Source organism: Coenobita brevimanus, chromosome 94 (genome assembly GCF_032717465.1).
Source record: "Coenobita brevimanus isolate Jiangsu-jjx chromosome 94, ASM3271746v2, whole genome shotgun sequence".
Classification (NCBI taxonomy): Eukaryota; Metazoa; Arthropoda; class Malacostraca; order Decapoda; family Coenobitidae; genus Coenobita; species Coenobita brevimanus.
In genome coordinates this window covers 11,561,352-11,586,948 of record NC_137047.1, presented here as the reverse complement: position 1 = coordinate 11,586,948, position 25,597 = coordinate 11,561,352, and the positions used below count along the sequence as shown (strand labels likewise).

General features: G+C 40.8%; 1 protein-coding gene across 1 annotated transcript in view; it reads left to right on the top strand.

Annotated features, from left to right (window-relative positions):
* The first annotated feature begins 3,924 nt into the window (after positions 1-3,924).
* Positions 3,925-25,597, top strand: part of LOC145413001 (GRIP and coiled-coil domain-containing protein 1-like) — a 54,732-nt gene continuing 33,059 nt past the window's right edge. Inside the window, exon 1 of the mRNA XM_080282822.1 lies at positions 3,925-3,948. Within this exon, the coding sequence (XP_080138948.1) occupies positions 3,925-3,948 (24 nt within the window). The remainder of the gene's footprint in view (positions 3,949-25,597) is intronic.

Sequence of the window (25,597 nt, the reverse complement as noted above, 5' to 3'; positions counted from 1 at the left end):
AAAGGTGTAATACGCAAAAACAAATCGCTGAGGGAGAGGTGCTAGGAAGCCTCCCGAAGCTGGCGAGAACACGACCCTTTGTTTATGCTGGAAGCGTTCACATGGGGACAAAAATCTCATTAATATATATCAGACATGATGATGCACGTCACGAATCTCATCAACATCAGAAATCGTTGGCAAGTGTTCAAATGTAACACATAAATGGCCTCTTTTTGCCAGAAGTTTTCGTTCGTGTAGCCAAATGAAACAAATCCACCCCGTCGAAATGCTACAACAACGTGGAAAAAATAGCAGCAACAACGAATGCGAAGAGAAACTCGGTACCTCGCCTCCCCCCCCCACCAAAAAAAAAAAAAACATTCCATTCTGGCCACGTTGCGAGCTAATTATGACAGGTCAGAAAAATATATAATAACCCCATCTCTCTTCGAAATAAGTCACGGGATGAAATGTAAAAGCAAAATGGAGAGGGGGGGTGGGAGGGAATGCTGAAAACGTTTAAAGAGGGCAGCCCGAGCACTTTGAAGAGCGTGGAGGCAACTGATGAGAAGATGAATAAATGCTTGTAATCTCATGGCCGAGTATGTTTGCCTCATCATGTATTAAGTGGAAGAGAGAGAGAGAGAGAGAGAGAGAGAGAGAGAGAGAGAGAGAGAGAGACAGACAGACAGACAGACAGACAGACAGACAGACAGACAGACCGCTGAGGAGAGCGAACAAATTTTTGGATGTGTGTGTGTGTGTGTGAAAGCTTATGTACACATGCATGTACGTGAAGGATTAGAACAGACACTTATGCATGTGTGTGTGTGTGTGTGTGTGTGTGTGTGTGTGTGTGTGTGTGTGTGAAGTAATAAGCTTATGTAAGTACACAAGTATGTATGTGAGAAATTACAAGTAGGACTGAGACACGTATTTGTGCATGAGGGTGTGTGCAGTAAAATGTTTTTGGACGTACGTGTGTGTGTGTGTGTGTGTGTGTGTGTGTAAGAAGTCAAAGTATAGAAGCCACAGATTCCTAAAAGCACGCATCCCTAAGGCCATCCCTCGATTTTTCCAAACAATTCTAGCCTGAAAACCTAACGTTCTCAAGCATATACTTTGTTTACCTTAACATGGCAGCTTATTTCTCGTTCCTCGATGGTAGAATATGACAATAATATGGCTCTACATCCCTTCCATAGCACTTCTTCGTGGCTAGCACGGTACTGCACTGCTAATGTATTGCTACATCTCAGTATTCAAAATGGACAGACGGACAAATTAGACCAAGTTAAAGTGAAATGCGTATACCTTACCCCACTACGCTGAACTCACTAAAGCGACGATTTTTCGCTGTATTTCGACCATCCTTAAGACGATTTTTATTTTTATTCTGGCCATCCTTACACGATGTTATTTGAGAAGTCTAGTAATAACAGGCGAAGGGTTGGAGCAAGTCCCGTTAACTCCTGTCTTCTGTATTTTAATATTGCTACAGAAGGCCGATTTTTCTCAGCACTTTAAAATGAACTTCTCGTAGAGAAAGGGTTTAAACAGCTAACTTTTGTTCTCAACCGGAAAACATTATAACTAAGAGAGGCTATTGTAGTTTAATCCCTTCAGTCCACTGATGCGTTTTACTGACTACCGTATTGTTTCTTCTAGACGATTTTGTTCAAGTTACGAAAGAACTCACCTGTTATAAAGATTAATAATGCTAAATCGAACCCATTCAGCTCAACAAGTCTCGTGAGCAGAATAAAACAGTCTGGAGACAGCAAGAATAGAAGTATACATCATCGGATTGAAGGAGTGAATGCTTATGCAACGTGAAACAATTTTTATCTTCACTCTAACCTAAATTAACCTAATTAAACTGACTAAATACGCTAAGCTAATCTAACGCTACACCGCTTGTTATCCAGCATAACAAGGCTAATGTAATTCTCTCTAATACTCTTCCTGACAATGGATAGACTGAACTCCGAAATTTACTTTAGCTGCCTACGGGGGATATTACTATATCCCTTTTACACTAACTTGCGTCTACAACTGTCATCTGTCATCTTGAATGTAGAGTTGTAACAAGAAATTACCACTAGAGCACTACAGCAGTCACAAGGTGATACGGAAAGGATGTAAAGCCATAGTAGCCTACTGTCTTATTCTGAAGCTACATGAAATAAGTAGCAAAAGGACAAATATCTGGGCAAAGTTAAGATAAAACTAGCCTACACCAGATAAAAGGTTTAATATGATCTACTGTTACCTAAGTATCTGACACTAATCTAAAACAAACTTGGTGACTGCCTAAGATATAATAATACTCGTTAACATCAACTGAGCTTTCTCTTGCGCCATCCACAGTCTCTTAATTGTAGATTACTTTATCCCTCTATACCAGACAGCCGGAATGAAGAGAAACAGGCCTTGTCTCATCGGCATTTTTAGTGCACGATCTTGATACAGACAAACACGATGCTAAACTTGCAACAGTGCTTTTTGGATATGCCTTTACTGTCACCTCGCATTGTTTATCTAGCGGTTCTTACCCTTCTTAGGGTCGTGTAACTACAGTAGCTGGTCAATTCCATCCCCCCACCTCCTTCTTTCCACATGATTCTGAATTTTCATTTAATAACCGCATACTTATTCCATAATATAAATATATAAAACTACTATTCCGTACCAATATTAAAAGGTAAAATTCTATAAACAATGGTCACAACCACGACACCCCGTGATTATCAACACTACCATATGACTGTGAAAAAACGAATCAACTGGCTTTTTTTGTAAACTGCATAATTACAACTACTGTTTGGTTCAAACAAGTACACATACCTCATTCGAATAAAGATGGGCCTGAATGTAAGAGGCACAAAATGTCAGATGCGAACGTAGCTTAAGACTGACGCTTGAAGTCATTGCAGTTCGGAAATTTCAGGAAACAGACACAAAGTGAAGGTTCAGTTGACTGAGCAAGAACAAAACCTGATCACTAAGCAACTTTTTGATGTTCAAACTCTGAAAAGCTTGGATGTGGTAACTATCGGGATCAGACTTCTTGGGACACAACTGCACGCATCCACCGCCCTTTCAGTCTCCCGACTGACGATGTTATGGGCCGAACACGATGTCAAAAATGAAAAGATGCCAGCTATTTAATTTTCATTCTTTTTTTTTTTTCCAACCTTGATATTTTCCTTTTTTCTTTCTTTCCTCATGAAATGCTGTGAAATAATTTACAACAAACAGTGATTGATTATACGAAATTAGTGATGTCAATTTTATAGAAAAAGATACATAAAAAGAACTGAAGGTGCATTTTTGCGATTCTAAATTTAATTTATAAGAGCAAAAAAGCACACTTCCTGCCATTCCGTATTGTTTACATGACGTGGTACGTTGCTGTGCTGTCTGCTTTCACCCTTCACTACTGTGACGTTTTGGCATTATCTTCTTGGTATGCCCAGATCATTTTATTCTGATCATGTGACATGTTGAAAACTGCAAGAATTATATTTTGTCTTCATTAATCACATACCTACTCGAGTGTTCCCCCAATCTAAATTTAATTGCCCAGTAGTAGCTGAAACGTAGTAAGAATTACATCCTCGGACCGAAAGGCTAATCTTTAGACTTCATCATCAACCATCCTCCTCCTCCCCTAATGTAACTTTGGCACCACCGCGAATGTAGCCTAACATACCTTGTCGTCTTACAAAATAAAGATTCAGAATTCTAGATTAGATTATTTTGATGTTGAAGACTGATAAGGGACTGCAAGTTAGCATTTTCTAATTTGCATTCTGCTTTGCTAATTAACCAGAAACAAATGTTAATTCTAAACTAACAGACATTAATAAGTCTGCGTTTACAGTATTCGTCACTTCTGCTGAAAAGTTCCGGTATTTTGCAATTATATGGCAAGCAAACATGCCAGGAACTGCAATGTTGGAGGTAAGTCTACAGGAAAATAGAAACTTACTTGCCTAACGGTAAAAATCGTTTTGCACTTACCCGTGGATGCAAAATGCTGTAGCCTACTATACTTGGAGGTTTGTTTTCTCTATAACATTCACTTCATCACTTATTCCTGCTCAGAACTGATAACTGAGAATCATATTGTGTTCATGAGCTAATTTAATGACAGTCTTTGAAGACAGAATTGAATACGGCTGAACACACACATTAATGAAAGTTATTATGGCAGCCGAATGAAAGTCTATTTAAATGAATATACATATCTCATGAACTGGAATAGGAAAGTGTTATTTGCATATTAAATAGGTAAGGAAAAGGCACGAAGGCGCCTCCTAAGCTCACGGGAGTAGGTTGCGAATGCTTACTCCTTTGCATTACTTGACAAAATAACTCGTGAAAATGCGCGTTATGAAAGGAGGATAGTTGCTACATACTCCCGCTATTATATATATATATATATATATATATATATATATATATATATATATATATATACTCATGGTAGGCTTCTGCTGCTGAGGCACACAAACATTCGTGATGCTCTTTTCATTAACCATTTCTGCTGGATATTTAGCTTATCAGGGTAATTTTCCTTGTTTTACGTCGTAAATATTAAAACAAAAATGTTAGTCACCTTAGAACAACATCCTTTCATTGAGCACAGGTCTGGTAGCGTTTAATCCCACACCATACATCAATTAGCTATAGCCTATTTAGGTGTGGAACTACTTCAGTGTGTATCTGTGACTTACTTATCGCTTTACTTATTCACAAGCTTCGCGTACTTGGCCAAAATGGTCAAATTTTATAGGACACTAGAAATAATGTCTCGTCAGTCTGGCAACTTTCTACAATGGCCGCCATGCTAAATAAGTTGTCAAATGTTTTTTTTTTTTTTTTTCCTTTTTTGTGCCCCGTTAAAATTAATGTTTGCTATGCTCTTTATGCTTAAGGTAATATTTATTGTTTACTGCATATAACAACATTGGTTTAGACGCTGAACATTTGGCAGTATTGTGGCATAAAGGAAACTAATTTTTTCCTTCATTCTCGTAATATTGGCTCAACTCATGCCATTCAGCTTCGTACAGTAGTATTTCTGTTATAACGTAAACTACGTTAAAGCCCATTCATTGTTCTTTAAACCCATTCGTACGTGTCCATTTAATTACTGTCTCTGCAGCTGCTACACACCGCAACAAACGTCCAACGTTGTACGTGATGTTCTCGATTTTATTATTTTTCTTTTTTAGCACTGAGAAATATTTTACATATTACTCCTCATTATTCTCTCGTGTTGTTATATATATATATATATATATATATATATATATATATATATATATATATATATATATGGAGATTGTATAAATATGAAAGATGTTAAATACAGAAATAACCTTCCAAAATACGGCCCTGGGGAGGGTTATTCGAACATATTTACGATCCCGTCCCTGTCGTAACTGTGATTTGTCTTTCCAGAAGGAACTGGAGACATGCAAAGTTTCTACGGTTTTCTTTCTTTCAGTCTTTATCCTTCCATCCAAAACTGAAAAGAGCTATGACAGCTTCCTCTCGTAACCAGGAATTGTTTTTGACGAAAGAACGAGCAACAGGATAGGAATGTATCGTTGCCACCCTGCAAAAACTAATCTGAGACGCCAGGTTATTATACTTAGGAGAGCACACGAGGAGTGCAGGGATTGATGAAGGCTATCTTAACTCCCCTAAAGGTCGGAACGCGAGGTGTCGGAGCGAACGCAAAGACAAACCCCCACAGAATGTCAGATATCTTTCATCATGTATCTTTGCCAAGAATCTTATGGTGTCTGAATTCAGTATATTAAGTTTTCAGTCCTAAGAGTAGAAGTCGGTACATCTTTATCTTTTTTAAACTTTGAGTGGTAAATGTGCAGAATTTTTCAAACATCTTTAAGTCTACGTTCTAAATCAATACCTAGAGGAAATTATCTGAGAGAGAGAGAGAGAGAGAGAGAGAGAGAGAGAGAGAGAGAGAGAGGGAGGGAGGGAGGGAGGGAGGGAGGAAGAGAGAATGTTATCATACAACAGAGCCATCTTGAAATTAATCGTTATTTTATGATACCCCATCAGGGTTTATATCCGAGGAAGACTTTTTTTATGCTCATATAACGCCACTCAGGGACTAGCGACTGGTCACCTCGCATAATTAGCCTAGCCCTGAACCCCTACACTCCTTGTGGGACAATAAAAGACTGGATGATAGATAAAGCTTTAAAAATACTGTAACACTTTTGGGACGTTATTTTTTTGGTTATTTTTGACAATTCTGACCAACAAAATGCACAAAAATAAACAAAACGCGACAGGGGATTTGTAATAGCGCTCTTGAAAAACGTTCCCCCATTTTCATCAATTTATTTTACATTTATTTATTTTTTCTTTATGTATTTAATTTGTATTTCACGTTAATAAAAGCTACACACCAGAAACATTGAACAAGTGTATATTTTTTCCATTAACATTCGCTTTACTGTTTTTATTTTTTCTTTTAATGCGGAAAAACCAAGCGTAACAGTAGTGTTTTACGAATCGGACGTAAACTGGCGATAAGGAAAAACGTATTAGGAACCTTTTTGTATATTTTCGCATATTTCCCCATTAAATTTCTCTTTAACATGGAAAAGCTAATTTGTCGTTATGAATTTTGACTTTTTTTTTTTTTTTTTTTACAATTTTCATGATTTTTCAGTTTCATTTTGCTCTAACGCCAAATATATAGAGGTAACAGGAGTGCTCTATAATTGGCAGGATAGATGGCCACTTTGAGAGGCTTGTCACGTCGTCCATCACTTAATCTACACGCATTATCACGGCAATATATGCAAAATGGGATGGGGGCAGGTGGTGGGAAGGGTATGATGGGGAGGGGGAGAGGAATGAGGTGGGAGGAATGGGAGAGGGAGGATTGTGTAGGGGTGGGGGAAAGAAGGGAGGAGGATTGTGGAAGGGAGGGATGGGGAGGATTGTGGAAGGGAGGGTTGGGAAGGATTATGTAGAGGAGGGTGGGGGGGTGAGAGAGGGAAGATTTTCGGACAGAAGATGGGGGAGGGAGAGAGGAAGGGGATATACGTGGGAGTGACGAGTGATAAAGGAAGGGAGTGAGGGACGAGGGAGTGACTTGGGATGGGTGGATGGATAAGGGGGGAAGTAAATGGGAAGGGTAGGATGGTAGGGAGATGAGAGAATTGTGGGGAAAAGATAGATGGATAGGGGATGGGATGGGTAATACGTGGGGGTGATAGAGAGAGAGAGGGGGTGAGAGATGACAGGGAAGGAGGAGGGAGGTGCGAGAGAGGAAGGGATAAAGGAAAGCAGTGCAAGAGGATGAAGGAGTTCCGAGGGAGGCAAAGAAAGTGGTAAAGGAACTCGGAGAAGGATAAAAGGATGTAAAGCTTTGTCAGAGGGAGGGAGAGGGGTGGGGGCAGGAATGGAGAGACGGAATAGGGGATAAAGGAGAGAAGAGGGATGAAAGTAGGGAAAGAGGGAAGAGAGAGGGAGAGTCAGGGATGAGGGAAGGAGGAAGAACAGGGAAGGAAAGCTAGAAATGAGAAAACAGGGAGATGCAGCAAGGATGGAGAAAGGGAATGAGGGAATAAGGAAAGGAGAAATGGACAGAAGCAGTAAAGGAGAGTTGAATATTTCTGAAAGAGGAGATAAAGGACAATAAAGGAGGTAGGTAAGAAAGTAGGGAAGCAAAGTATGGGGAAGACCGAAGGAAGTAGGAAAAAAAGGAGGGAGATATGAAGCAAGGGATGAAAAAAAAAAAAAAAAAAAAAAAAGGAAAGGCATAGGGAGGAACAAGTGCACCCGCCACCCAAACACTACCCATTTGCACTTAACACTTGCCACAGCTAACTCTCAGCGTTAACACTGCCGCGGGACAATGTGAGCGTTGTGGATAAAGCCCGGGCTGATGCAAAACACATCGTAAACATTAAGCTTTTCTACTGTTTACCTAAACACTTGTGCATTCTCAGAGGTGTCTTAGTTTTCTTTTCCTCTTTTTACTTTTGGCTACATCATAAAATTTCTGACTTCCTAAATGATTGGCTTTGTTACTCTAGTTGTATTTATAATCCTTAGCCGCCTCACTTTCAGAGTCAATATATCGTCAAAGAAGGCACTGATGCTTTCTTTTTATATGTGCAAAACAAGCATTTGCAATTCCTTCTGTCTTCTCGTCAAGCACTCACATTCAGCACAGTGTTCAAAGTCGACACGGAACCCGGTGCATAAAAGCAGGGTTGCGCAAGTGCATGTCATGGTAATTTAACGTGGCACTTATATTGTTGGAAATATTTCACGCAAATTATTCACTTTATTTCCCCTAATTGTCAAGAATAGATCAAGCTTACTTTTCACAATCGATGATTTATAACTCAATTACTCATGCACATAAACTTCAGCATTGATATATCCAGCAGGTAATACTCCACAAAAATACTGTCTTCTTATCCTCCTTTTATCAAATATCGTACGCATATGTTATCTTTCCTGTTTAAAATTTATAAGTTTTGATCTAAGGACAGAGAATGGGAAAAGTCGGCCAACCTATCATCCCTTGTAGCTAACGTAGTGGCAGCAAGATACAGTGGTCATTGAATCACCATATGTGCTATAGTTCTTTCATCTAAACTTGGTCCAGATTTTCACCCTTTTGTAGCTTATTTCCCCTAGCTCAGCGGGAGAATAAGACAACAGCATTTCTTCCTGGCCAACGCTGCTCTCTTGTGTTAACCTTTTTACTCAGTACTCAAGATGGAGTGATATCAATTCTGGGCTAAGTTTAAGTGAAGAGAGTACAGTGTTAGCTCACCTTTAAGGTCACAAGTCAAGCTACCGTCGAAGAGGTTCAAGGGCACTGGGATGCGAGTCACGAAATAACTTGTCGGATTTTCTCTTACGCAGGTTAAATGCATGTCTGAGAGGAAGAACAAGGAACATGGGAACTCTCCTCGCTGTTGTTCTCGTTATTTCTAGTTATAAATCATACTTACGACAGGGAACTAATCGTACCACCCGTTGATCTCTTGAGGTTTTCCCGTGGCGAGTAAAATCGTCTTGCGTTAACCAGAGCAAAGTAGATGAGTCATGAGGCGTGAATTTAGGGTTACCGGTATGAAATCAACCTCCTGGATCAAAGAATAAGTAAAAACAACAACAACAAAAAAGTAGTAGATTAATTCGGGGCCACGATCCAAAACATGAGGCGTTGCTAAAGTCTACAGGAGTAAAATTCTTTGCTTCCGAAGAAACTCAATGTGTGACTGTCTGAATGAGCCGCTTCAAGAGATGGTCCTGCACTTAAAAAGGTTAGCTTCAGACTTGGTGCCCAGAGTATAAAATCACTTGCTTTTAGCGTTTTTACCATCCAGCAATTTCCGCATCCTAACACCTGGTAATACATTCGAGTCCATAAAAAAAAAAAAAAAAAAAAAAATCTACCGTATTTGTAGGCTTTCAGACAAAAATTTCGTTTGTAAAATCACTGAGTATACAGTATATCTACAGTACGATATGATGGTAAACCCTTCAGTACGAGAACGTCTTTTCGCATTTAATTGTTGCTACGACCACACGATTTTCTGTAGTTTCGTAAGGACCTGCCGTAGTGAGGGGGTTAATGAAGAATGACCAGCCCACTCAACATCACTCCGAAACAGGACAAAATCGTCCGATGGTAACAAGAATAAAATAAATAAAACAATCATGGTAGGTTGGGTGTAGTCATGGTAGGCTGGGTGTAGTCATTGTAGGCTGGGTGTAATGATGGTAGGTTGGGTGTAGTCATGGCAGGCTGGGTGTAGTCATGGTAGGCTGGGTGTAATCATGGTAGGCTGGATGTTAGCATTACAAACTACACTTATAGAGTCTGGCATGCAGGGTGAAGCGAGCCAAGGTAATTTGCATAGAACAAGTAATTATCAAAGTATACTAAGAGAAATTAGTAGATGCTAATGAACAGTAAACTCTCTAATTACCTTCATTTACAGTGATTATCAGGTATACTAAGCTAGGAATTAGGCAGATACTAATATAAACTCTCTAACTATAGCCACTACTGTGCTATCAAAGGTTTGCAAATACTTATCTTTAATTCCAAGTTAATTACGGTACAGCATATCTCGTACCGGTGTCATTAAGGCTTTTACGATAATTATTGGATTAATTAGGGTGTATTAGAGTCTGGATCGATATCATTACACCTCTTATTGAAATTGGTTTTAATTAAGCGTATACTCTTAATCACCAGGCGTATACAAACCCACCGCTACAGTACTTACTCATATACTTACGCACTCATTAGGCCGTAAGTACTGAAATTAATAATACTTAAGCCGAGATTTAACCCTTTCACCTCAAGGACCCATATTCTAGGCGGGTAAGGAAGCACCCTAACACCTCTTCCTTAGCGATTTAACTTTTGGATATGGCAGCACAGAAAGAAAATAAATAGCCTGGGAAAAGGTGTCAGGCAGCTTCCTCAACCGACGAGAATACGAACCAAGGACGTTCTTAAGTACACAGAAATCCTACTGAGATGGAGTATGTTTCCTTGTATGATTTTTTTTTTTTTTTTTTTTTTTTTTTTTTGTGAGCGAACTATCTCAGAAATGCTTAGTCCGATTTAGATCAAACTTGGCACATACTTTGCGTGTGGGTCAAGGAAGAAGTGATTCGATTCTGGTGCGGATTAAGAAAAGGTCAAAGTCAGGGGGCAAGGTCATAGGTCGGCCGCGGCTCAGTTGTTGCCATAGTTCTTTTTATTTATGTATTTATTTATTTGTTAGTATTATTATTATTATTATTATTATTATTATTATTATTATTATTATTGTTATCATTATTATTATTATTATTATTGTTATTCGTAGTGGTAGAAGTAGTAGTAGCAGTAGCAGTAGTTTAGTTTGCATTCCATTCAGGCAGATCCCTTGAAGTGGTGAGGTTAATGAAGGCTATATCTAATCCTCTCAGGTCTTAATGGCTCCCCTGAGCTGAATAAAATCGTCTGGAGAAAGCATTAGCAACGGAAAAAAAAAAATGTATAGGCTATATATGCTCTTCTCGTTGCCTTAGCTGGTTTGGTGACGCCTCTGCCCTGGCGATTTATTTACCCTGGGGAGGTTGAGGTGAGGTGAATGGAACGTCTTATTTATCTAGGTGTTTATCTGTCTGTCTATATATCTGTCTGTCTATCTATCTTTTTGTCTATCTATCCTTCTATCCATCTATCCAATAACCTCTCTCTCTATCTATCTATTTACCTATCTATCTATGTGAGGTATTTTGAGCAGGGTATGAGGCTTCGTAGTATATCAGAACCGCATCTCTTCCTTACTGTAGAAATAAATTTAGCATACAACGCCTTAACATAGTCACGTTATTTACATCGTTATAATATTGACATACTTTGTTTCAGTAGCCCACAAGACCATGCAGAGGGTGTCACGTGTTGGATAAGTAGCTATGGAAAGGGTGCTACGAATTTTCTGGTGCTACTTATTAAGCGATCCTCAGCTTTAAGGAATTTCGCAACACCCCTTCCTTACCGACTTACTCTGCACATTTTACCTAAGTTCCCTGAAAAAAGCAGAAGAAAATGCTGGGCTGTGATACGCAAAATGAATCGAAAAGAAAACGGAGCTTCGAAGCCTCTCATAACCGAAAGAAGCGCCGGAGGGGTGGAAGGGGCAGGAAGGGGGGGGTCCTGTTCGGCGCGGATGGAGGACTTTCGGCCCCGCAAGGCAAACTCGGCAAGTTGCGCTCATACCGTGCCGAAGTTGCCTGTTATACGTCATAGTAATTCAGCGGCAGACTTTAATTACTTTGACCAGATCATTACCGGGGGGGGGGAGGAGAAAGGTGAAGGGGGTGATGCAGAGAGAGAGAGAGAGAGAGAGAATGGGGGAGAAGGGGAGGTAGGTTGATAAAGAGGGAGAACGAGTGATGGAGAGAAAGAGAAGGAGAACTAAGATGGAGAGACTATGGGAGAGAAGGAAGATGATGCAGAGAGGGAGAGGGGAAGGAGGGAAAGAAAATGGGAGAGGGGTGGGGCAGGTTGATGGAGAGAAGGAGGAAAGTCATTGAGGGAAGGAGGAGGATGGAGAGAGGGAGAGAACAGGAAAGGATAAGCTGTTGGAATGAGGGAAGTAAATGATGGATGGAGGGAGGGAAGATTACGATGGAGAGGAGGTGGAAGGGAAGGAGAAGATAATGGAGAGAGGAAGAGACTGGGTGAGAGAGATAGGCTAAGAGATGGAGAAGGGTGATGGAGAGAGGCATGAAGGAGGAAGACTAGGACGGAAAAGGAGGATGATGGCGGAGGGAGGAGGAGATGGGAAGAGGGATAGATTGATGGAGAGAAGGAAGAGGAAAATGGAGAAGAATGAGGAAGGGATAATTAGATGGAAGAAGTGGGAGACAATGAGGAAGATGGTGGAGAAAGGGAGGAAATGGTTGGGGGTTACGTTGATACAGTGAGGGGAAGATGGTGAGGGAAAAAGATGATGGAGGTGGAGAGAAGGAGGATGATGGAGGGAGGGAGAAACAGGGAGAGCATGAAAGATAGGAGGAGGAGGAACAGGAGAAGAAGATGAACACGAAGAACAAGAATGAAAGAAAGAAGACGACGAAGACAATGACTACGATGATGACAACGACGATGACGATGACGAAGACGACAACGACGATGACGATGACGAAGACGACAACGACGACGGCGACGTCGACTACTAAGATGAAGATGACGATGCTGCTGCTGCTGATGATGATGATGATGAAGAAGAAGAAGATGATGATGACGATGAAGAAGAAGAAGATGATGATGATGCAGAAGAAGAAGAAAGAAGAAGAAGAAAGCGAATGATACTAACAAGAAGACCCTGAGATGAGGAAGTAGTGGGAACCTAGATAGGGAGGCAAGGTGGAGGAAAATGATGGAGAGAACGTGAAGAGAGTTGGAGGGAACGTGAAGAGGAAACCGTGGAGAACCGGACGGGGAGGAACCAGAGAACGTAAGGACACTAAAGGTTAATAAAAGAACGTGAAGAAGGAAATAAAGCACTTAAGGTAAAAAAAAAAAAAAGGAACGTGAAGAAGGAAGCTCTAGAACGTAAGGTCAACAAAGGAACATGAATAAGAACAACAGAAAAAATAAGGACAGTAAAAGAACGTGAAGAAGAAAACCAGAGAACGTAAGGGCACCAGGGAACGGAAGGATAATTATGAACGTAAAGAAGGAAAGTAAACAACGTAAAGGTTAATCAAGGAACGTGAAGAACAGAACCAGAGAAAGGAGGGAGGAAACTGGAGAACATAAGGACACAAGGGGAAGGAAGGACACAAAAATAACGTGAAGGTGGACACTAAAGAAACGTAAAAGAGGAAACTAGGGAACGTAAGGGCGCTGGAGAAGGTGGAGGATACAAGCGAAAGTAAAGAGGTAAATGATGGAGGGAACGTGGGGAGGAAACTGGAGGAGAACGCGAAAGGAATGGAGAAGATAGAAATTAGGAAGTTTAGGTGAGAACTTGAAGAGAAAGAAGCAGGGTGAAAGAAGAGGATGTGAGAGAAAGAAGGAAGAAGTAGGAGAATGTGAGAGAGAAGAGGAGGAAGAAAGAGGCTGAAAGAGGGAAGATGATGATGATGACGATAAGGAAAGAAGAGGGGAAATGAAGAAGAAAAAAGGAAAATAGAAAAGGAGGAAGGAGAAGTGTGAGAGAGGTAAAGAAGAGGAGGAGGAGGAGAGAAAGAAGGAGGAGGGCGAAGAGGATGGAAAATGAAGGAGATGGGAACAGGTGCGAAGGAAAACAGTGGCATAAAAAGGAAAATTAAACTAGAACTCTGTAACTGTCCTGGGGCCAGTCGCTAGTCTCCACCTACTGTTTCTTACAATGACCTTGACCCCATTGGGGAGATTTGGATTTTTTTCTATCAGAAATGGCCCATACCAGGACACATAACATGGGCCCTTCAGATTCCTCGCGCACTCTCCGGTTCTCCTGGAATCGTCGCGATACTCTGAGGCCGGAATAATAATAATAATAATAATAATAGCAAAAACAAGTCTCCACCGATGTAACAGGTGGAGACTAACTAAAAGCAAGAATGAAAGAAGATACGAAGGAGAAACAGGGGGAAGAGAAGAAAGAAACAAGGGGGTGACAGAGAATGATGCCTAACAACAAAGGATGAAATGGGGGCAGGAAAATAAAAAGAAAACAGATACAAAAGAGGAAAAGAAAATCAAGAGCAAGTACAAAAGAAGAAAGGAAGAAAAAAGTGGACAGAAAAGGAAGACAAAATCAAAACAAAAGAGGAAAAGCAGTGACAAAAGAGGGAATATAATGGATGGAAAGCAGGAACGAAAGAAAGTTGGAAGGAGACAGAACGGAAGAGGAAGAAAAAACAGAAGAATGAATTAGTTGGAGGCAAGAAAACAGGAAAACTATCACAGGAAAAAAATATGAAGGTAAGAAATGACGAAGAAAGGCAAAATGACAGAGAAATGAAAGGGATGGCAGGAAAGAAAAGATGGAAAGAGTAAAAATGAATAACAAAGATGGAGAGGTGAAAGTGAGAACAAAATAACAGAAAAGAGAAGACGGGAAATAGAAAGTGGAAGACGATGGAGAGAATGATAAGAAGAAAAGGGAGATGGAAGGGAGGAATAAAAGATGATTAGGAAGAAGAGTAAGACAGAGAAGCTGAAGAGGAAGACAGAAGAAAAGAAGATGAGAGTGAGGAATAAAATAGGAAAGACAATAAACAGGAAGATGGGAAAGAAAGATGAGATGACGTAAAATGACGACTTGGAAGATGAAGTAGGAAAAAAATTTAAAGTGGACAAAAAAAAAAAAAAAAAAGAAGAGGAAAACAGGAAAGGAAGACACTGGTAAAATAAGACGCAAGATGGAAGGCATAACAGAACAGACTTATAGGAGAGAAGAAAAGATGGAAAGGAAGGAGAGAAGAAAAGATGGGAAGCAAAGAAATAGGGAAAATGAAGGAAGTTAGAAAAGGAATATGGTAACTTTAGGTAATAATAACAAAACTAATAATAATAATACCGGTAATTATAAATTAATAATAATAATAATAATAAGAAGAAGAAGAAGAAGAAGAAGAAGGAGGAGGAGGAGGAGGAGGAGGAGGAGGAGGAGGAGGATGATGATGATGGAGGGAGGAGGAGGAAGATGATGGAGGGAGGAGTAGAAACGGTAGGGACGAGGAACGGAAGTAGGTAAAGATAAGAGGGAGATGCAGGAAAACAGAGAAGCTGGGAGAAGAGAGGGAGGTAAAGATGGCAGGGATGGGGAGGGAAGTACAGAAAGATGGATGAGGAGAGGGAAGGGTGAGAAGAAAGAATGAGGTAAGTAAAAAATAATGGGAGAGAGGAGGGATGGAGGTAAAGAAAAAAAAAAGAAAAGAAAATGACACGAAAGAGAGATGAAAGCAAAAAGACAAGAGGGAGAGGAGAGGGTAAAAACAGATGGAAACTATTTTGAAAATGGCAGGAAGGCAGGTAAAATGGGAGAGAAGTAAGTAAAGATAGCGAAGGAAGGAGGGTGAGAAGTACCAGTAAATACAGATGAGAGGGAGGGAGGAAAGTCGATGAGGACGGAGAGCAAAGGTAGAGGTGGAAGGATTGAAAGGGAACGTGCCACAACAAAGAGGATAAAGACGGGAGAAAGAAGGAAGAAAGTAAAAATGAGAGGAAAGTTGGCAAGGAAGGACTGGGAGGTAGAATGAAGGTGAAAATGGAAGGGAAGTGTAGGTAGAAAGGACGACAGGGTAAGAATATGTAAGAGAAGAAAAAGAAAGGGAAGAGAAAACACAGGAAAGGCAGAAATCGCAAAAGATTAAATGAAAAATAAATTAATAAAAACAGAAATGACGTAAATGAAAACCGAAGAAGAAAAGAGGGAACGAGAAAAGGGGCAAGGAGAAGGAAAGGGAATAAAAAAATGAAGAGAGAGAGAGAGAGAGAGATGAAAAGACAGATATAAGAAACTGACATCATCTAACCTCCTCAAGACGTCCCACCTAAGATGAACTACTCCACTACCATGACGTTTATCATTATTATTATTATTATTATTATTATTATTATTATTATTATTATCATCATCATCATCATCATCATCATCATTATTATTATTACTATCATTACTTATTATTATTATTATTATTATTATTATTAGGAAAGAATTCAATTTGTAGAGGTTTAGATACAACATTTATTAATATTTTCACTGCTATATATCCCTCCAAAAATTTAATATAATGGTCCGGTGATAGCCTGAATAATTTGAAATTAAATCGTCATTGGTCTGAAAGGGTTACATTTTTTTTCCCCCGACGGAACAAGGTTACTCCCATAACTTCAATATTAGGGAAAGTCGACAAGCCTTAGTTACTGAGGCAGGAACGAATCTCCTTAGTTACTAGCCAAATCAACCCTCCACTCAAAGCAAGAATCTAAAAGGAAAATCGTCGTCTCCGTGAAAAGAGGGGGGTTCAGTGGAGGTGGGTTTTAAAAATCTCAAGTCAGACGTTTTCTTTTCGCTAATGAGCTGAAGGAAATCGTCCGGTGGTGGCCAGAAGAAAATAAGATAATCCAACTGAGAACAAAAGAAAAATAATCACAGAGAGGATTTAGCAAAAATTAATAATAAGTAACATAAACGAAAACTGAAAATCAATGGTAAAAATTCATGAAATACTTGTTTCTGGACGATAAAAATGATGATCACAGCAAATATAAGAAGGAAATTGAGAAAAATGCTGTAAAGGGAAAGTGAGTAATAATAATATGATATAGTTATGAAATATGAGATGCTGATCATAGGGGCAATAATAATGAGATAATTTACCTGTAATTTTTAAAAGACGATTACAGCTACAAAGGTGTTATTTCAAATGATCAGAAATTTTATAAGACGGACGACAAAATAATAAATAAATAAATAAAACAGAAGAAGGCGTGAGATTACAAGAATAACTAAAAAAAAAAAAAAAAAACAGCTCATGCCTCCACCCACGCTAATAAATTGTATGATTTATTCCTGTTTTCTATTCCGGATCCACCTTAAAATCTAATCAACTCTTCCTTGACCCACCGCTCACCCATTCACCAAATTGTATTCAAATTCAATTATAAGTTTTTGAGACATCTTACAAAAACAGACACAGCCACGGGTAAACATAACGTCCGTCCAACTTGGCTGAGGAAAGCAAAAATAATGTTGTATTTTAAGTTTTGAAACACGAACAGAGTCAGTGATGGTTTAATTTTAAATATTCAAAAAAGAAAATTAAAGTAAAGGAGAAAAATAAAGTAAAATAATGGAAGATGGACGATCACACAGGCATAAAGAATCCTGTCATAATTTACGATTTGAAAGACGATCACAGGAGTAACGGTGTAATTTCCAATGGCGCCCGTTTCCGTTATCCGGGCATTTGGTTAATTAGGCAGCACGATACAGCCCTACGCTAATGATAACTGATTTACGAGTGTGTTATCGCTCCGTTACGTCGTTCTCTCTCATTCTCTCCCCTCGCTCACTTTCCTTCTCCTCCTCCTCCTTAATCTTCTTCGCTCACTTTCCTCCTCCTCGTTATTCTTATTCGGCCATTTTCCTTATCCTCGTCCTCCTTAGCACTCTCATTCTTTCACATTCCCTCACGTTCCTTCCCCTCATTCTCCTCCTTCTCTCACTTTCTTCTTCTTCTTCCTCCTCCCTCTCCTTATTCTCACTTTTTTCTCCGTGCCCACCTTCTCTCCTCCTTTTCCTCCTCCTTTGCATTTCCTTCCTTTCACTCACATTCTCCCCTCCTTCCTCCTTTTATCTCCCCTTTTATCTCTGTTCTGACTCCGTTTGTGCTTATTTTTCTGCGTCTGTCTCGTTTGCCTTCTTTCTTTCTTTCTTTCCTTCAGCGTGATTCTCTTTAACTTCTCCCTCCTTTCAAGTTTCTCTCAAGTTTCCTCCATTTTTCCTTCTCTCCTCTCACATTCCCTCCTTCTCTTCCTCCTCCTCCTCTTCCTCCTCCCCTTTGTCCCCCCTTTTATTTCCATGCTAATTTTGTTTTTACTTCACTGACGTTCGTTAGGAATTTCACTCCCCCTCCTCGCTCCCTAACACATTTTCCTAAGTTACTTATTTTGCTTCTCACATATTCTTACTCTATTCTGTGTTATGCAAATTCTACAAACATCGCCATACTCTGCATAAATAACCAAGAAAAAGGATACTAACCAGCCATGTCCAAAAATAAATCACTAAGGAAGAGGTGTTAGGGAGCCTCCTTACCCGACGAGAAAACATGTCCTAAAAACAGCACCTAAATCATTAATCCTAGTCCATCAGCTTTTACATAACATATTCTCATAATCTTTCTCCATCCCTACCACAGTTCCAACTCATCCTACCCATTATTATTATTATTATTATTATTATTATTATTATTATTATTATTATTGTTGTTGTTGTTGTTGTTGTTAATATTATTATTGTGCCACATGACAATCTCAATCTCTCTCAAACCACCACTACTGCGACATCCATTTTCACAGGGTATATTTTCCTGCCCCAGCCCCACCAACACACCAGCCCATCCCACCCACTCCTTTGCTCACCACGCCCATTTCTTTACCTCCTATGACGGGTTGATGGTGCGACGCAGGTCATGAGGTCAAAGAACGCACTTGTCTTGAAAACTGTGCCTTATTTCTCCCTCCTTCCATTCTAGTTTCTCTCAAGTTTCCTTCATCATTTTCCTCCCTTCTCCCACATCCCCCCCCCTCCTTTTTTTCCTCTTCCTCTTCCTCCTCCTCCTCCTACTACTACTACTACTACTGCTGCTACTACTACTACTACTACTACTACCGCTACCACTACTAGTACTACTACTGCTGCTACTATTTCCTTTCATCTCTCTTTTTGGTTCTGGGTAAGGGTGCCTTCATGTGGTGGTACCAATATAGCCATTAAGCTCCACTGCCTGGTTATACAAACGTCCCTCAACTTTTTCCCTATCCCCTGAGAGGAGGATGGTGGACTCCAGAAGGGAAACTAAAGCCTGCAGTCCACCGGGTTCACGTTTCAGAGGAGCCATGGCCATGGAAACAACAACAACAATTATTCCCTTCTCCTAATTACGCTTGTGCTTTGTTTACATACATTAAGATTTACACATCGTTTAATTTAATTTTTATTAATTCGTCGTTGCTGCTTGTCTCGTTTTCTCCCGTAATATTTTCCTTACTTTGTTGATTATTTCTTTCAAGCTTCTCTCACATTCTCTCTTCCTTCTCCTCCTTATCCTTCCCCCCCTCCTCCTCCTCCTCCTCATTCTCCTTCTCCTTCTTCTCCTCCTGCTTCTTCTTCCTTCCATCTCCCCCTTTATTGGCTTGCTGATTACGTTTATGCTTCACAGGATTTTCACTCCCTTCTCTCCCTCCTTCCTTTCTTTCCTCTTTATTTTTTTCACTCCTTCTGCCCCGTCCTTGCTCTTCCGGTTCTGTCCTTCCTTCCATCCCTTAACCCTTTGATTGTCACGAATTTCTAAGCCGAAGAAAATCGTTGGCCGTAAGTTAAAATATTTCAAGTACTTATTCTTGACCAAAGTGTAGAAGTAGGAGCAGTTAGTAGCAGTAATGGTTGTAGTTGCAGTAGTAGTGGTTGTAGTTTAGTAGTAGTAGTAGTAGTAGCGGTAGAAGTAACAGCAGTAAAAGTAAAAATAGTAGTGGCAGTAGTAGTAGTAGTAGCAGTTGCAGTAGTAGCAGTAAAAGCAGGAATACTGTAGTAGTTGCAGTAGTAGTAATAGTAGTGGCAGTGGTAATAGTAGTAGTAGCAGTAGTAGTAGCTGTAACCCCGGGCTCATCTGAACGTGAACCCAGTGGACTGCAAGCTGAACCCGCTCCTTGCCAGTCCACCATGCCCCCTTCGGATGATAGGGAGGGAGCTGAAGGACGTTTTCATATGTGGGCAGCGGGACAGCCAGGTTATGTCAGTGCCACCACGAGAAGGGGTCCCTCTCCACCACCAACCACCCAAAGCGAAAAGCAAGGCACTATATAATCTTAGTCCAATGCCTTTATCATCATCATCATCATCATCATTATTATTATTATTATCAATCTTATTATTATTTTAGTACTGTAAGTTTTTCTCTGGGGTTCATAAATTTTTCTGACGTCAACCAGAATTAATGAAAAAGTCTGAACAAGGCAACGAAAAGATTAAATTATTTTCTCGTTTCTGTCTCTCCCTCAGCTATCTTTCCTTGCCTTCAAACTACTTTTTTTCTTATTTTAATTTAACTACCAACAAACGATTTTATTTCAAGATTTTATGCAGCTGTAGTAGTGGTGGGGTTAATTAAAACTATCTTCTTGCTCACTGTCTCTCTTAAGCTTAATAAATTTGTCCGAAAATAGCAAAAATAAAATATAAATACGTCATCGGAGGAGGGGATGGTCTTTAATAATTCATCCTTCAATCCATTTACTACTACTACTACTACTACTACTACTATATTATTATTATTATTATTATCATTATACCCACTTGTCTCTCCACCAACATCCTTACTATCTCTCAGTCTTATCCCTTTCTTTCTCCTTCTTTTTCTGCCTCTTCCCTCCTTTTCTCCTCTTCCCAGGCTCCTTCCATCTCTTATTTTAGTTTCCTTTATTTTTTTCTCCTTTTTCCCGTCTCCTCCTCTCTTTTCCACTTCCTCCTCATCTTCTTTCCTCCCCCTTCCTTTTCCTCCTTTCCCCTCCCATCCCCAGCCTCCCTGTTTTTCCTCGTCCTCAGTTCCTTTCCTCCTTTCTTTCCCCCTTCTTTTCCTAGGTCCTTCGTTACCTCTCTCAGCTTCTCATCGTTTTCTTCTTCTTCACACTTTTCTCTTTTCTTGCCTTGCTCTAACTTTACTCCTCTCTTTCCCACCACCTCTCCTTTTTTCAACTTCTCTCTTTCCTCATCTTCCCTCTCTTCTTTTCATTTCTTTCTTCCTCCTGTTCTCCATCTCCCCCCTTCCCCAGCTTCCGTTCGTTTTCTTCCCCTTTCCGTATCTCCTCTCCCTCCCTCCCTCCCTCCCTTTCCCATCTCTTCCCTCCCTTCTTCAGCCTTCCTTTCTTTCCTCCTCTTTCCCTTCTCCTTCTCTCCCGTCATGTTTCTTCCTCTTTCCCCTACTTCCTTTCCCTTGTCTTCTGCTTTCCGCTCCTCCATCATCTTTTATTCCTTCTTTAACTCCTCTCCAAACCTTCTTACTTCCTTTCCCCAGTTTCCTATTTTTCTTCCTTTTCCCCATCTCTTTTCCTTCAGTCTTTCCTCTCCTCTTTCCCTCCCTCCTCCCTTTCAGTGCCTCCCTATTTCTCCTCTTCCTCATCTTTTTCTCCCTACTTTTTTCTTATCCTTCTTTCTTCTTCCCTCTTTCTCAAGACTCTTCTTTTTTCTTCTCTTCCTTAGCTCCTTTCCTCCCTCCCTCCATCTTCATTTTCCTCCCTTTCTCCGTCTCCTACACCTTCCCTTCCTTCTTGATCCTCCCTCCCTTTCCCTCATCCCAAAATACTTTCCTTCCTATCTATCTTCTCCCCTCCCTTCTCATCCTTCCTTGTCCTCCTTTTTCTTGTTTTTTTCCCATCCTCGTCCCCATCCCTTACTCGCCTTCCATTCTCAGCCTCCTTTTCCCGCTATTTCTCCCCAGCCCTTCTTCATCACCTACTCCTCCTCCTCCATTCTTCAGCTTCCTTCTTTTTCCTTATTCCCTTACCCCTTTTTCCTTCCCTTCCCGTCTCCTTCTCTAGCATCCTTCGCGTTCCCACTTTTCCTCTAATTCCTTCCCTTCCTTCTTTTTTTTTCTCTCTCTTTCCATCACCTTCTCTTCATTCCTTTCCCTTCTTCTCAGCCCTCTCCTTCTCTCCCCAACCCCCATTTCTTTTCCCTCCATTCTTTTTCTTCCTCCTCCCCAGATCTCTCCCTCCTTCCCCAGCCTCCCTTCATTTTACCCCCTTCGTTTTCTCCTCCTCCTCCTCCTCCTCCTCCTCCCCCCCAGCTCCCCCCCCCTCTTCCCCAACTCCCCTCCCTCCCACGGTCCCCCATCCACCCTACCTCCATCTTTCCGAGCTTCGTGACCCATCAACCACGTTAATCCTACTATTACTGCTCGATCAACGGGAAACGACGAATTATGTCAACTTTTCTCAGTCAAACCCGGCTCTCAAAAATGATTCACACGGTTCGAACTCTTATATTTTTTCTTCCTTTTCAATAAATTTTCTTCGGGGGCTTCCTCATTCTCCTTGGTGGATCTTGGAAAGTCCGCTGGTGACCCGGATGTTAATTGGGAATACATTAGCGTAATTAAACAAACAAGAAATATTGCGTGTCTCGGGTCAGAATTTTTCACTGTTCGGCACATATGGTTCAGATTCGCATGGATGCAAACAAGATTAGGGTAAGAACACGTATCACTGCATCATTAGATGGCGTTTCAGGTTAAGATATAAAGGGGTTATTTGGGTTTAGAAGGGGGGCAAGAGGAAGCTAAGCCACACACCAGGGAGCACCGCCGCCGTGCATCCTCCTCCCACCGAGCCCAGAGAGGTACTGGCTGGATTCCTGCTGCTGTCCCTCTCCTCCTCTCTCCTCTCTGGCATCATCCCGCGCGTTGGGTCGGTTCCGCCAGCGTACCCAGCCCCCTCAGTCCTTCGATTTATCACGAGTTCCTGGCTCATTTCCCCTGATGATCAAGCACAGCGTATTCTTCCTTAATTGAATGTATGTTATCGACCCTCGTTTTGTTGAAAGCTTTATTCAGCGCGGTGATTGGTGCGGGTCCTCGATTTTATTATGGGTGAGGAAGGCGGGGTGGCGGCAGCTCAAGGAGATTCGTCTCTCTAGCTCCCACTCCCTCAGCCGTATTCTCGGTGGCGTATGACCCGTCTTCTAGATGGCGTTTTGGGCTTCGAGGCAGTTTTTCAACAATTTCTTACAGTTTTTACATCTTGATATTCTCTCTTTTGGTGTGATGTTCTGCTCGGTGTTGTGCGTATGTGTGTGTGAGTAAACAAAATAACGAAAAGTTTTTATCTGATTCGCACCAGACTTGATGGCTGGGGGTCAACCACTGGGTTGATCTGTCGCTATTGAGAACACAAGTTCAAAAGTGAAGGTCACAGGCCAAGGTCAAATTAAATAGTTCTATCCAATTTTAGTCAAACTTAGTAGAAGAGTTAAGGGTCATGCAAGAATGAGGTTATTCGAATTTGTGAACAATCCGTCAAAGGTCGGGGTCGCAAGACAAACTCATATGTACGGCCCTTGGACCAACCGTAGGGCATGAGTGTTGGTCTCTGTGAGTGCCCCGTCTGGTTTAATGTTTATGCCGGGCACATAGGGGAGACCAAACTCCAAATCCTAAATCCCTAACTGTGTTACCAACGGGGCATTTTAATTTTTTGAAGGCTGTAATATTGCCTGTTACATCTGTACAGATTTGTGAAAGTCGTACTCTCATTGCTGTCGGTTTTTGCCACACCCATAGGGTCGTGTCTAGGTAGTGCCTGAGGTGAATGTGGGTGCATCTAGGGTGTGTCTGGAATGTCTGAGAGGTGCATCCAAGGACAAAGAACACCTTTTCGGATGTGATGGGGTGATGGATACGGTTGGGGTGGGTGCGTCTATCATAAGTGTCCTTTGTCTTGTCTGATGTTGTCTGACCGAATTAGAACAAGTCTTCTCTGTTGCTCTTCTGCACCAAATTCTTTCTTTAATACTTAGCAAATCTCCCCTCCTCATTATTCACTTGGTACTGTTAAAGGAATCATTCGCGACGGAAGTTATGAAGCTCACTCCCCACACAAAGGTCTGACAATTAAAAAAAAATAGTAACAAAATGGTGATGATGATGGTGATGATAATAGTAGTTAGAAATAATAATTAAAAAAATAATAATAATAATAATGTCAATCGTATGCGATTAATTATTACCTGATTCTTAAAAATTACCATACAGGTTACCATGAACTGTGTGTGACTCTGCGGTCATTGCCACACACAGTGCCGGGCACGATTGCGCAAATGCCATAAACAAAAAAAGGCACTGTCTGATATTCCTCATTCATTTCCTTATGCCTTCAATCTCACCCAAACACGAAGGAAATGACTGCACAATCACCATGGCAGGACAGTCATGAGAGACCTTGTATGGGGGGGGGGTTAATGTGCAAGATAAATCGCTAAAGAAGAGGAATTACAAAATTTTCACGTGGACGAGAATACGCTCCCCATTTCTCAGCGGCTGGCGAGAGGATTTTTGCCCACAAAATCTTGTTTAATTTTTACCAGGCAAAATCAACTCGTGACACATATTTGATTCTTTATATCGTAAAGGAAACAAGTGACTGTAACTTCGATTATTTTAACTTCGATTTTAGTTTCCATCCACTCACCCATCCTTCAATAAAACCATTTATTCAACCATCCATCCATCCATCCATCCATTCATCCATCCAACCAGCCATCCACCCATCCCTCCATTCACTTATTCTTCTACTAAACCATTTATTCAACCACTCATCCATCCCTCCATCCATCCACCCATCCATGCACTTCCACCAGTATAGGGAGACAAGGGGTCAGGAGCCACACCACATCGGACATTTTATCCATACAGGACAAGAACGTTTTTTTTTTTTTTTTATTCTTGCTGTCTCCTGACGATTTAATTCAGATTAGCAAAGATTACTGAACTGGGTGGGCTAGATCCAGACTTAATAAACCCCTTCAGTTCGAGAAGTCCGCCTTAAGTTGAATAAAATCGCCAGGTAGCAACAAGAAGAAATTAAACAGGACGTCACCCGAGAGGAAGTCACCCGAGAGGAATCAGGCGCTTTCCCTTGAGTGGCATCATGTGAGCAATAAGCCCCAAATATCTCTCGGACCCTTAACCTTAGGGACTCTTAACCCTATGGACTCTTAACTTTACAGACTCAACTTTTATGGACTGTAATCTGGTTGGAGCGACATACCCCACTAGACCACCAGGTGCCCATTTGCTGAGTATATGGTTACCGCCCAAATTGGCATATGGTTTTCTGAGGTACGAATTTGGCTCATCTCTCAGTGAAGGACCACATCGAGTGAGTGGACAGTGGACATCTAAAACAGTAGCGAACATTTTCATTTATGAGTGATGAACTTATTTGCCATCAGACTGTTGCAATGTATAGGGGAGAAAATCTATATAGCCTAAAAAAACAGACACTTCTTTTGTTGTTTTACGGCGATAAAGCAAAGACTTCAATTTGTCACATTTTCCTTCCGTTTCCCATACTTCACGTATTTCCTTACAGTTTTCCCACACTTCCCAAAATTTTTCATATTTTCCCACTTTTTAAAACAGTTTTGTATACTTCCCACAGTTTCCTTCAGCTTTCACTTTTTCCTACATTCCCTATAGTTTCCCACACTTTCCAGGCTTTCTCATATTTCCCACTTCTCGCGTTTTCCCACATTTTCTCACTTTTCATATTTATTAATGTTTTCCCACACTTCCCACGTCTCACATT